General features: G+C 45.5%; 1 protein-coding gene across 1 annotated transcript in view; it reads right to left on the bottom strand.

Annotated features, from left to right (window-relative positions):
- LOC144128612 (cell adhesion molecule Dscam1-like) overlaps positions 1 to 13,809 on the bottom strand; it is a 452,661-nt gene that overhangs the window by 90,227 nt on the left and 348,625 nt on the right. The window contains 4 exon segments of the mRNA XM_077662147.1: positions 2,395 to 2,543; positions 4,854 to 5,001; positions 7,907 to 8,080; positions 13,167 to 13,286. Coding sequence (XP_077518273.1) covers positions 2,395 to 2,543; positions 4,854 to 5,001; positions 7,907 to 8,080; positions 13,167 to 13,286 — 591 coding nt within the window.

Raw genomic sequence — 13,809 nt, forward strand, 5'->3', positions numbered from 1 at the left:
CCGAGTAAAAATGCTGCATGAAATCAGATGCGCTCTCGATAAAACCTCTCAGTCTAATGACTTCCTTCTCATTCATGGCATAGGCATACAAATAGACCTCGTAGAATTGAAAGTGAGCATCCGCATTGCTCACAAAATTGGGTTTTTATAAACGTCAAAACATGAAAGCGGCAAACAAGTGAAACGTGTCACAGAATTTCTTTTTAAGTGGTGATCATGTAGATCATGAAACATGCACTTCAGAATGCAGAATCGACCGCTACTTAAAAAATTGCTCGATCGCTCCTCCGAGACCTTGTGCGTCGCATAGGTGCTTTTTCCCGCTCTCGAAAGAATATGTTGCATAAAATTCAATTTTGATACTCTATGTAAAAGTTTCGTGTGGATCTACGAGGCTTAACAACTGGAATGAACTAAAATGTTAGCAGTCGTGCGAGATATAGCGTACTGCAAATGCGCTCGACATGTTCAGGAGTTTCCAGCGTTCTTCTTCGTTGCCGAGGCGAAGACGTGAACAAAAATTAAGGTCATACCGTTTTTGGCTATACAAAACGCGTAAACAATTCCCAACACGACAGCTCTACAGTCATTTTGAGTACATTTAAACAGATGAAAGACAACAATGCTCAGGATCGTTTTGTGTCACGGAAAACAAGCAGAGGTCACAGGATTACGTCCTAATTACCCAAAAGTCCGCAAAATTCATTCGAAAAAAAAACTCACAGGAAGGTTGCGAGTGTTGTTCCGCTAATGGCTCACTGTTAACATAGGCGGAACATTGAGCGGCCGCTGTCGACAAACTCCAACGAGGGTATCGGCTGACGGGGCAGAGACACGCAAGAGAGATCATTCTTGAACCACAACTCAACCGATCGCCTACCAAGCAGTTGTAGTCAAACGGACTCTTCAGAAACTGTTTGATGAATATCTTGGTCGCAGCCTACGGCTTGGACACTGCCTTGGATTGCCGATTCTGTCGCCTTTCTCCTGGCTCGGCAGCCCGAATGTCTCGCGTCCAGGCGTCTAAGTGAATTCACTTGGATTGTCCGGGATCGAATTGCGGGGTCTTCGCGCCCAAATCGCTTTCCTTCGGCTTCTGTGAACCGAACCGACGTGTCTTCTGCCTTACCTTGGCTTTGTGTTTGTCCCATGGAGCTTGAGGCAAGTATTTTTTTAGCAGGTTCGGTGTTACGCACCTGAATTCATACTCGCAAAACAGATGAATGAACTAAAAGAAGCTAACGCTGTAAAAGTGGATTTTTCAAACCCCCTTATGTAATCCCCTTATGTAGTACCGCCAGAAGTGTTTCTTTATGGTGAATAAAGTGAAGTGAATTGAAGGAGAATATGCTGACGTCTTACATATTCATAAGCATTTTGTGAAGAAAAAAATTCGCTCGTAATTTATGGTTGTTGTAGGAATCCTATAGTCCAGTCGTGAGTGCACTGTCAGCTCTAAAAACCCTTCTTGATGGACAAAAGCTTTCCTTATGATAGTGTAGCGTCCTCTCGCCGCTTAACCACGTAATGGTCTCGGCGCAAACTGCGCCGCTGCATCCCGAATGCCACTACTTTCAAACTTTAAACAAGAAAACTGTGGCAGACACATGCTGTGGCTTTCAGACTCACAAGAGCAGATATACATCGCATGCAGTGCTGTGCTTCTCCTAAGCATGAACAAGCGTATAAGTGTGCAGTCTAGTGTCCTGTAGTTAGGCAATTTTATGAAGGAAAACGAAGATGTCCATATATAATTCTTGCCACAGGAAAAGGCCTAAAGTGTGGGCTTATTTTCTTTACCTTAAGCAAAGCATGCGCAGCCTTGCAAAGGACAAGGAGCCATATTCTATAAACTTTCAATTTTCCGTTGTCCATTTCGAGCCCATTAGTTCTTCTGCTATTCGTCACTCGATATACCGGCGTCCTTCAAGCGGCTGTGGCAAGCGACCCGGCCATTGGGAGGTTGGCGATTGTACCTCACCATTGGCTGCATATCGCAGCCAATGACAGCCAGGGGTCAGGTCTGGCTCTTTGCTGTTGACAGAGTACTGCGATGCGCCTCACCACTGGCTGCATATTGCATCTCATTTCAGCCAATGATAAGATCCGTTCGCATAGCACCCAATGGCCGGGTCGCTTGCAAGAGACGCTTGAAAGCCGTGGGTATATCTGAGTCTCCAGAGACAGAGAATGGATGCGAAATCGACTACGGAAAATGGACAGCTTTTAGAATACGGCCCCACACCTCAGGCCCACCCAACAACGTCAGTACAATGCCGCAACAAGCGCAACGTTACAACAAGCAACAACACAAAATATCGTTAAGAGTTCTGTACGTTCCGCTAGTCTGTTCACCGCTGCGTTTACCCCATTGCTAAGATGCGCTCCACTCACCCTGAACAACGACTTGAAAGTTTGTCTCGTCTCTCCCGTAGGCATTTGACGCCATGCAAGTGAACAACGACGAATCTCGACGGTCCGCTGATTTGACATGAATTTCGGAGACGACGTGCTCCGGCAGCGTTGTGGTGGTTTCTTTATACCTGGAGTATAAACAATGCGAAACCAGTTTCTCGTAAAGCACTCTTGACAGCGGAAGTTGGGTGAATAAAGTTTGTACCAGTTCTGATATTCATCGGTTGATCACGTTCATTACATAGCAAATTTTGTGCATAGTAACCTCCGCGATGAAAGAAAGGTTCAAGACGTGCGGCAGTAGATTGAGGAATCTAATATACGTGACTCACATCTCGAGCAGGGTCTAAAGAATAATGAGGTCCAGGAACGAAGCTTTCTCTGAAAAACTTACGCTTTTCTGAGGGAAACGACGTACCACAGTTGTTTATTGCTGAATTAGCCAGCAGATAGAACAGTTTTAGTTTTCACGTCATTGAGTCAGACAATGTATAGGCAACCTGATGTGTGGCACTGACAGTAAGAAAATATATCCTTTAATAGAATACATGACTGCTCACACTTAACTCTAGAACGATTTTAGGCCTGTATTAGGTCAGCAGTAAGTATTCAATCATCCTAGCAAAATATTGAGTAATACATTTTATATGTCTAGTTAGGCAGCATTGACAACGCAACAAGAGTCGTTATATGCGTTTAAAAGAGGTATATGAACAAAGCATGACGAACTTCCCGGACCTTTAATTGGGCTAGTTAGTTACTGATTGCAGACATCTTAGCAAGCGCCAAAATACACGGACAAGCGTGACTACCCTGTATCCTGCCCTTGCTCTTTTGTCCGTGCCTTTTTCGTTAATTAAAATGTATGAAAAAATCAATTGATGTTCGCCTGGGCAAATATATCGAACAATAAGCATACAAAAGCCTTCTCGAGCAAAGCACACTTAAAGGCATTGTCGAATAGATGTCAGCCAAGCTTTTGCATAGAGTGTGGAGACTCGTGGTTTGAAGGCCTGTGCAGCTCTGCAGCGCGTCCCTCAAATACAGATCATCACGGGGAATCAAAACAGGAATTCACGACCTCGCAATGCCTCAATGTTTTCGCATTTTTTTTATGAGTGCGGCTTACCAGCGCTTATCAGGAAAAGCAATAGCCCAGCGTCGAACCGCTGACATTTCGGCCCTAAAATAGGCCTGCTACTGACTGAGTGAGGGGCGCATTTTATTGCCGCACGTGGACCATGCAAACCCCAAAAGTGAAGGTGCGTTCGGAAAAATTATTTTAGTCTACTTGACATGCGGTGCAGTTTCAAGGCAGTAGGGTATTCTTGTGCAAAACAATGCTGATGGAGGAAACAGTAATAATGATTGTATAGGTGAACAATAGCTGGTGATGTGAATCTAGTAATTTCAGGCTAAATTAGGTTTGAGGAATCGTAATGGAGTGCGTTTCTATTTACTGCATCAGTACCCGTATGTGGGAGTTCCACCAAAGAGACGGCCTCCTCGGCCTCAAAGTTCATCGCAACAAAAAGCTCCCACTCTCTCCTCTTATCCGCAGGGAACGGTATACATATTCAGTCGTGTATAGAGATTGAGCGCCGGGGATCAAGTGCACCCGAGAATATACGTCCAGTGTTGCCAGCTAATTTCGGCTGGAACGGCTCGTGTAGGCGAGGAAACATTGTTTCATGGGAGGGAGAGGAAATGCACATTTGGTTTTGCGCACCGCCTTCATAAAATACTGCTTCCAACTAAAATTTAGGCTCCGACATATTCCCGTCACTTATTCTCACAGATGCATGTTTGCGCTAAGCATGGTCAATGCCGCCGTGGCTCACGCATGCAATGCTTCCTTTGCACCAGTACACGCTGCGCTAGTGGTTTCAAGCACAAAAACAAATAGGCGGCAATTTTGTTCGAGGTGACTAGGAAAAAGGCATTTGGGTCCTGCGGAACTTTAGAAAGAACGTGTCTCTCATATTATTTGATATGCAGATACATTCTGAAGGAAATTAATGTTTGAGGCTCTATATATTGATAGTGGTGCGTTACCAAGGCAATATGTTACGGGATAATGTGTCTAATGACGAAGACGTATTTAAGGTTTACTGTTCTTATACTCTGGTGCTCGATTAAATTTGCCTGCTGACTTTATGCTCTCTATCACAACTAATAGCATTGCTCTCTATGTGTTCGTAATCGTTAACACGTGTAATCAATAAGTTCATTCGCCATCAAGCAACAAGAGTAGTTTCAGTTTTAATCATTTTTCGAATGCACAGAAATTTCCAGAGAACTGCCAAGAAACTCGAGATAATTCTATACAATTTTTGTATCTTCCTGGCTGTCTTAACTTCATTCATTCGCCGAGTTTGGAAGAGTTCGTTACAATGCTTTTTTTGTAACGGTATAAACACAAGCTTCAGGATACGCACCTATTTTCGGCTTGGAAGTTGAGCACTTGGCGATCCTTGGTCCATGTGATGTTTATGGGTTTTTCACCGAAGGCCTCGCAGCGAATGCGCACGTCTTCTCCTTTCTGCACGTTCTGGGAGCTGAACTGTGACTTGAAAAAGGCTGGCACTGGTGCGTGCAGGTGTGAAGAAAAAAAAGAAAAAAATGTTATTAGTACTGAGGCGAGAAATAATGACATGTTCGTTACGACAGCATATTTCAAATATTATTCAAGACTACAATAATGCAACTTTTCGTTAGCCACCGGTAGGCGCAATGCGATGGTCAGTGCCAGTGGCTGGTTTCGCTGCCAAACTCTGGATGGCGCTGGGTGGTCTAGGAAGAGGAACGTTCGACAGCTGCGTCCGTGACAAGCGGCAAACGTAAGAAGCAGTTTGCAGCGAAAATTAGGTCTTCTTTTTGAAGCGGATTAAAGAAATCTCTTTTGCTGCCGTAATAAATACAATAATGGAGAGTCCACAACACCCACCTTGTTGAACTACCCAGAAAAACATAATGTTGCTGTAACATTTACTGTCAGGAAGGAATAAAAGTATATTTGATCAGTACCACTGCATAGATCTGCCGTATCTTGCCGTGCATTTTCGACACGCATTTTTGCTCAGTTCTCTTGTTATACTCATCATTGTTTTGTTTAAAGGGTCCTTGAAGTACAGTTTAAGAACTGCGTTCTGACAGGTCTTTTAATACCCTAAAAAATGCGCACATAAACTTTCTCATTGAGTGTTTTTTGAATTCCTTTAGTTTGCATTTGTCTACATTTATTTTTATGTTTACTAACTATTGCCCTTCTGCATATGTATATCAATACGCATATCTATCTAAGTGCATATTACTTCAAGCTATACAAAACAAACGTGCGCGGCTGCTACGTGTCTTAACAGATTCCCTCTTCCCGCAGTCGGAAAATAAAAAGGAATACGTGTTTCGTTACGCGTCGTCTAGCCACTTCAGTTTCTCTGTAAACATTTTTCTGCTTTCTTCCAAAAAATAAGGAATAATGCAAATTTAAATAAATAGCAAAAAGTTCCTCTGAAATGCGGATATAGAGAGCTAAATAAGCGATACTGCAATCAAAAACGCAAGCAAGACGCTGTTCTCAAACTACTTAAGAATGTTGGCACAATAGTGATAGTAGCGTAAGTGCCTCGTGCTTACGAAGCCACTAAATATTGCTTGAAAATAGATTTCAACCCACCACTGCACGAAATGAACGGGAAGCTTATTTTTCGATGTTTCATAGATGCTGCCCCTGTTATATTAGCCAGCTGAGAGGCCTTTGTTTGCAATAAAAAAAAAAACGGCAAACCCGAGCTCCTTCAGAGCATACACAATAGCACGATCGAGAACGGTCGAATATTGGCTGGGGTTTCTCAGGTAATCCTCCCTGACGGCAAAGTACTTGTATCCAGCGCCTACAGAGCCATCAATGTCAATATAAAGACAGCGTCTTCGCGGGATATTGAAACACTCGAATTTCGTAAGCTTGCTCTTCGACGCCTTTGGCAGCACATAAGCTGCTCAGTAAGCGCAAGGCATACGCACAAATGTGAACAAAATTTTGGCCTTAAGCCAGGGCCTGTTCTTTGTCCAGCCCATTTGCCTTGTTGTCTGTCTTCAGGGATTTCAGAATCCTTGGAGTGAGAACTCACAGAGATCTACGACATGAATATGATTGACGAACACAGCCGTAACAGCAAAACATATTATTATCATCATAATCATCGGCCTCCAATACACTCCGCTGTTTCAAAATGTTTTTTTAGTTATGTGATGCTTGTTGAGTAATATCGAGATTGCTATAATTTCGTTTTCTTGACGTCAAAACTATATCTGGCACACAAACAGCTTATTAGAATCACCGATTCATTAGTGCCTATCATACAGTTCAACTTTTCAACATAATCTTGTAGAGATAGACATATCTTTGCGCTGCATGAATTCTGCTGTTACTGTAGCCAGGCGGTATTTTCTTACTGGTTTACGAACCAGTTGTTCAATTGAATGGACACTTGGTGGAAGAGCACGCACTTAGAAAAAGATGACGCGCTTCATCAAGGAGTATATAAAAGAAGCCTCGCAATGTGAATGGATAAGGAATGTATGTATACAAAGCATTTTGATATTTCAACACTAGAGGATTGTGCAGTCGTCAGTATATGCGGTGTATTTCACAAAACTAATTATGCCTCGACAAAGAAGTACGTCTTTGAGAGCTCCCGCTTTCAAGAGCAACTTTTCGCGTCACTGACTGAAGCGCAAAACTCATGCAGCTCGAAATGCTATATGAAACTATGTAATCTCGTCAAATGAAACGAAAATCTGAACTGTATATATTGTAAAGAAGACGACGAGCATATGCGCAAGCCGCATGGTCATCGCCTGGTGCATGCTCCTGGCTCCATTGTAAAGAAGACGACGAGTATATGTGCGAGCTGCATGGTCATCGCCTGACACACGCTCTCGGCTGGACTAGCTGACCCGCTGTTGGCCCTGCTCCCGTTAGGAAGCTTCTCAGAATAAACCCCACCTTACAATATTTAGTTTTCATGCTTGCAGTCAGGGTATAGGTGTAACTGATATGCTTGGCCGGTATATCAGTACTCCCCAGTGCAGGGTAGCCAATCAGGACACCTGTTGTTTAACATGCCTGTCTTTCTTCTTTCTGTTTATCTCTTTTGACCGGTTCAGTTTGTTAGGCCTTACACTGCAGAAATACTTTGGCTTGCCTTGTTTTCTTTGAAAATGCGAGCATTTGAAGAATATTAGACATTCTTGCTTTCTGTGACGTTGAAACAAGCGCAATGAATCCAAAGCCACCTGAGAAACCCCTATTCAAATATTTCGTGCAAACCTTATATTTCATGAAAACGTTCCTTTTAATTCTGCCCAGATGAGTGTACACGCGCCCACTTGATTCAAATTAAAACAAGACGCTCTCGTTTGTACTGAAACCCTCACTCTTAGAATTGTTGCCGTTGTCATTATAATTGTGCGCGAACTGCGTTCTCACCGTGAACTCGAAGCTTGACTACTTCGCTGAGGCTCGGCTTCACGTTGTTTGTCGCTTGGCACATGTACTCTCCGGCGTCTTTGAGTCCAATTTCACGCAGGACTAGAGACCCGTTCTCAAGGATTTGGATGTACGGGTTGCTGATTATGGTCTGCGACTCGACGAGAGGACCCGCTGCAAAAAAGAAAATAAAGAGCGAAAGACAATGGGAGCTGGCACCCTCCAGCGTGAGCACGCATGCATTTTGGCAGATACGGAACGTAACAGGGCACCGACGCATCGCCAGCCAGCCGACACTGCATTCGCCTCTATAAAACACACCATTTCACGCCAGGAAAAACTCACCAGAACCTCGGAATAGGTATCAGTTCTTTGTACCGCGCAACGGGTACGGGTACTGCCTCCTCCCCCCTCCCCTTCCGCCCCCTCCTGTTACTCGGAGTGTAAAGCGTAACGGCGGCGTAGTTTCGAAAACAACGCCACCGCCGTGCCTCCGCGTCCATGCGAAAGCTCATGAAAATGTCGGTGACAGTAATGGTAGCAGTGTCTGCAGCGGAACCTCCCCCCCCCCCCCTCCACCCCTCCTTCTCTTCTCGCCGCTTCGGTCTTCAATTCTAATCCCTTCGCACGCGCGGCGCTTCTCGGGCGTCGCTGTGTACGGATCGCAACAAAAATTCCATTTCTATGCAAATACGGCCCGGTGCGAACTGCGTTACCATAGTTAATGCGCGAGAGAATTGCGGAAAAGGGCCGGGGAATATGCGCATATAGATATCTCCGTGCGAACACCTCTGTCGCGGGGAGAAAACCCGCTTCAAACGTTACGCACGGGAGGCGAGGGAGCTGCGGAGATGGGTAGGAGAAGATCCGGTTGCGCAAAGAGTTCTCGCCGTCCCCCCGCCTCCTTCCTTCTTCTTCTTTTACCACCACCTGCGAGAAACTGTTGGCGATTTCGTGGGAACGCGAACGGCCCGGACGCAGACAACGCACGCGCTTTCGGCTCCGGGCGCGCTTTGCGCCGACTCGAAACAGAAAGAGGAGCCCATTCCCTTATCCCCTCCCGTCCTCCTGTCGCCTTCTCTCCTGGAGCTTCGAGCCTTTTCGAGGAGCACCGGGAATGGATGACCGGAAAAAAATAGAGAGACAAATAAATACAGGGACGTGAGAAAGTTGTCGCTGCTGAAGGTGGAGCCACAGCACTGATTCGATATCGACGTAAACAGGGCTCCAGTTATTTTCCTTTTTTTGCTTCTGGTTTGTTTGTTTCACACGCCTCTTCGCGCGGTATGTGTCTGCGAAGCTGATCTGCAAGGGAAGGGGGGTCGGGGAGGCAGAAGAGAACGAAATCAAGATGGTCGCGTCGTCGCAGCAAGACGCGAAACAGCTGTAAGGCGACGAAAAGGGGGGACGTGTGTCGGGTGACGGAGGCGTGAGCATGTCCCCCCCTGCCATCGCACGCGGACGAATGCATCCCATCGCATCAGCTGTTCTCCGAGATATCTGCGTTTTACCTCTCACTCTTCGACGTTGCCCGGCCATTTTCGGCGGGCTGTCAGGGGGGTGGAAAGGGCGCACCTGAGGGAACGTTGTAAGCTGCATATAAAGACGTATGGATCCTAGCCAGGCCATCCTCCTTCACTGGGCCTGTGCATGTCAAACTCGTGCCAGTCCTTTTCTTTTGTTACGTCTCCGACCGCGCTTTGTTCCTCGGATTTCATGCGCCCCCATCGCGGTTGAGATTGCGTAGGAGGGCGTGTGCCACACTTGTATATGATACCTTTGTTTTTACGTGAATCCTAGTTTCCTCCTGGTGCCTGAAAAAAAAATACGGTCGTTCGGCTCACCGATGTGGGCACGTGCATGGAAATTTGTGGTTGAAACCTGAACACCTGATTGCCTCGTAAAACGTGACTGGAATGTGCTGACAACCTCAGAACCAGTACTTATAAAGGTGCCGCAAACTGAAGGCAAGGCTTAGCGCTATGCATAAAGTTGATGCGTTCTCACCGTACCTAGCCTGCGCTCTCCCGTTCACCTAAAGCTTTATTTTCGCTATTCCGGCGCTGTGTCGCCATTTTGGCGAATAGACCTGTCTCACTTTTCTTCTCTCTTCGTCCTTCGGCTCTTGCGTGGAGCGCTTACGTGAACTATACAAAAAGAAGAGTAAAATGAATGAAAAGCGTGCCTCGACTCCGTGTCGCGAGGTTCGCGTGCCAACGCCGGGATGCGTGATGCACCGCATTAGGACGTTAGAAAGCGTACGCGGGCGAACTGTTATTTTCGGACGCTTTCCTCCTTTTCTTCTACCGTTCCCCTAGTGCGTGTTGTCTGCGCGACGCATGCGCATTGAGGCTATCGATTCTCCCGCCCTTTTTTTTTCTCGCCCGATGCTGTCGACGGTGGCGGTGACAGCTGAGTAGCGCGGGAATCTGTACTCAGGGCGGAGGGGCACACAAGATCAAAAGCCTCGTTTGTCGCTTGCGGGTGCACATTTTGATCCCGTTAATGCCGATTGTAATCCAATATCGTCAATGGGCTTTCTGCATAAAAGGAGAATGGCTCTCTAGATATTTAGGACCCTGCAGTTGTAGCAGCCCGATAGCTTGCTTGTTTTCTGCATAACTGTTCCTGAAATTGCACTTTCGATGAAGAAACAAATTATATCTAGTGATATACATTACAAACTTTGTCGAAGCAGCTACTGACTTGAATAAGAAAGAAGGGAAAGAAGCATAAAGTTCAAAACTCACGAAGAAAGGAATTAAATACGCGCACCTGTCACGCTTTTCGTTGTGATTCGTGTTCTAGGCGCTGTTATTGGACTGAAGGAACTTGGTTATGATTCGTCTAGCCTCTGGCTTTCGCTTAAAAGTTAACTAGCAATGAAGCACAAACTTCAAAAGTTTTGAGCTTTTCTGACGTACTAAGCAATGAACTTTAAAGCAGAGCAACATAGTAGGTTGGGCATGAGGTGCATGGCATGAGGAACGGGTACATGTAGGGAAATGCTTTTACTTTGAGTCCTTCAATTTCTCGTTGGAATTGTTAAAATTTAGAAGCGAGAATCTTTCAACGCATTTTATCTATACTAACATGATTAAGGAGGAAGTGAACAAATTGCACTAACACTCTGGTTTGTCTTGGAGGAAGCTGGCTACTGCAGTTTATCATCCCTAACGTACATTGGCAGCGTGAAAGGCAAGCAATTAATATTGTTTCGAAACGTCTCATGTGTCAATAACACACTGAATACTGCAGGGTTGTTGTAAATGAAGTGGTACTTTATTTAGTTAGTTATCTAAAAAACGCCTAAAGTACCAGAGCAGCCAAGCAAGTGAAGTGGCACAAAGTGAAAATTTTTTTTGACATAGCTACTAGCAGTCAAGAAAGAAAATAGAACGACAGCCATTTCGTAGCTTTCGTGAATAAATGAATGTAAACAAACAAAGCAACAATAAACAGGAGCGAGATAACTGGCGTTCGATTTGTCTGAAAAAATCGACTCGATACAGCACCAGCCAGTAGTACCTCATTCCAGTGGAACGGGTTCCTGGGACAGAAAAATTGACATTATCTTTGCATTGTTTTACATTCAATCGGAGATATCTTGCAAGTGTTGTTTCTCCTGCTTAAAAGTAGTGGTGTGGAGAGAGATAGTTTACTGCCAATAACCTGTTGATACATCACGCACCGCACGCACATATCAAAATCAACTACTTTACAGAAGAGTTTATATACTGTCTGTGGCCATCTGAGTTGTCTTTATTGTCACAGCTGAAAAGTATAGTTTCCTTCTTTAGAAAAGGTTACTTTACAGCGACAGCTGTATGCAACTTCCCTGAAGGTGACACCGAATTCTGTCCCCGATCACATCTGCAACCCCAGCACGTGCTGCTCTCTACTCCTGTCTAGAGACATTTTTCGTCTTGCAGTAGGTCTCAGCATTGCGAGGATTCAGCCTAATGGGTAGTCAGTGTAAACATTCATAACGCAACGATCACACTCTCTATGTTCCCTACTTCTCTCTGTTTTTTGCGTTATGAATGTTCGCATGTTCTCGTAGGGCGGCCGCGCACTCTTGATCAGGTGACCACGAGTAGCGCTTCCCCGCAATCAAGAGACCACCTCATGCGTGCCACCCGTGACTCGCGCTTCGTAGAACCTTCGTTGTCTTAGGGTCGGGCGCGTGGTTGTACGACGTCTCCACATACTTCAAAACACCACTTGGCCTCTCTGTACGCGCCGGGGGTGAAGGAGAAGTTGAGGGGGGGGGGGGGGGGGGGGTTCAAGTAACTAAGTAAAAGCACGGTATCACTCTGGCAGTGGGTAGACAGCTAAACCGTGCATAGAATGAAGGGGTTAAGGAAAGGGAGAAATAAATAGACGCTACGAAAAATCACAAAACAGTTACGAGTTTGTAATGAGAATGATCCAACTTTAACTGTCTGGTGATCGCGAAGAAATGCAGACAAATGAGAGCTGTTATATTAAAGTGAATGCGGTACACTCCGGAGCGGCGGCCTAGTGGTCAGATTACCCGCTTCGCATTCGAAAGGCCCTTGGTGGGTGTTGCTGGGGTCGTACGTCTAAGGTGCGGTTTTACCGGTGTGCGCTTAAGATGAGTTTTACCCGTGGGTGTCGGGCGGTGGGCTTGCGGACGCCGATACTAACGGCGGCAGACTGAGGAAAGAGGTTACATCTAGCGCGGTAGCCACTAGGTCACCCCAGCGGGGTTTAGAGAGTCTACCTCGTATGATCGAGGTGCTGAAAGATACTCGGTAGTAGGCGCTAAGACCGTACGTGGTGATGCATTTTTACAGATGCATGCCAGAGGTGAATTTTAACCTGTGGGTGACCGGCGGTGGGCTGTGGGGACGGCGTCGCTGACGCCGCAATTTTGGGGACAAGCTAGGAACAGCCAACGCTGTAAAAAAGAGTAAGTTTACCTTTGATGTGGCTCATTTTCACGGCTTACGCGGCATAGCTTAAGCGTAGCTAAATTTTTTTTCATTGTAAATTGCGCTTACCGCCCCACACAAGCCAATGAATACGGGACGAGTGAAAATACAAGGTACAATCAATCAACATCACGTGACCGCCGAATCAATAGGCACACACGCTCTTTTTTCCCGCCTTCATTCATTAGGTGAAAGAAGATATAGAAGTTAACAGTAGTACTGCCAACAAAGAAGAATCGTGAAGCATGATGAGATGATTCCACCTAATTCAAAGATAGAAGCAACAAAACGTTTCCACTTACGGATCATTTTCTTCCACCTGATCTGAGGCTGGGGCACGCCGTCAGCTTGGCAGTCGATGATGACACTCTCCCCCAGGATTCCGGACTTGTCTGTGGGTTGTTTGCGCCAGTATGGCGGAACTGTGAAAAAAGAAATAACTCACTGAAACAAAAGCACCCCTTGCAAAAACGCTACGTTGCATTAAAAAAAATTCGACATACAACAACGCTCGCAAGAATACCAGAGTACCATTTATATTTCTCTATAAAATAAGACAGCACATGAACTAGTCGATCAAAATGAACCACAGCATACTCTTCTCAGGGATAGCATACAGACATACTTCTAAACTTCCATTCAGGACCGGAGAGTGCCTATCAAGTGCATTCCATCCCATTCCTATTCTCCTCCTTATTTCACTCTTGTGGTTCGTATCTGAAGTCACTACCTGCCCTGATTAGTTTTATCCTCTTACCACTTCCAAAGCTTCGATGCTTATCGCGAAGTGCTGCTTCCTTCTGAGCTTGTTGAATATTACGTTAACTTTCGGCAGTTTTTTTTGCCTGTATATGTCCTAGGTCATGCTTTGCAATTCGCCCCCGAGTTACTTCGTAAGGTGATGTCATCAGCGAATCATAGACTACAGTGATGATCTTGATTAAC

Source organism: Amblyomma americanum, chromosome 4 (genome assembly GCF_052857255.1).
Source record: "Amblyomma americanum isolate KBUSLIRL-KWMA chromosome 4, ASM5285725v1, whole genome shotgun sequence".
Lineage (NCBI taxonomy): Eukaryota > Metazoa > Arthropoda > Arachnida > Ixodida > Ixodidae > Amblyomma > Amblyomma americanum.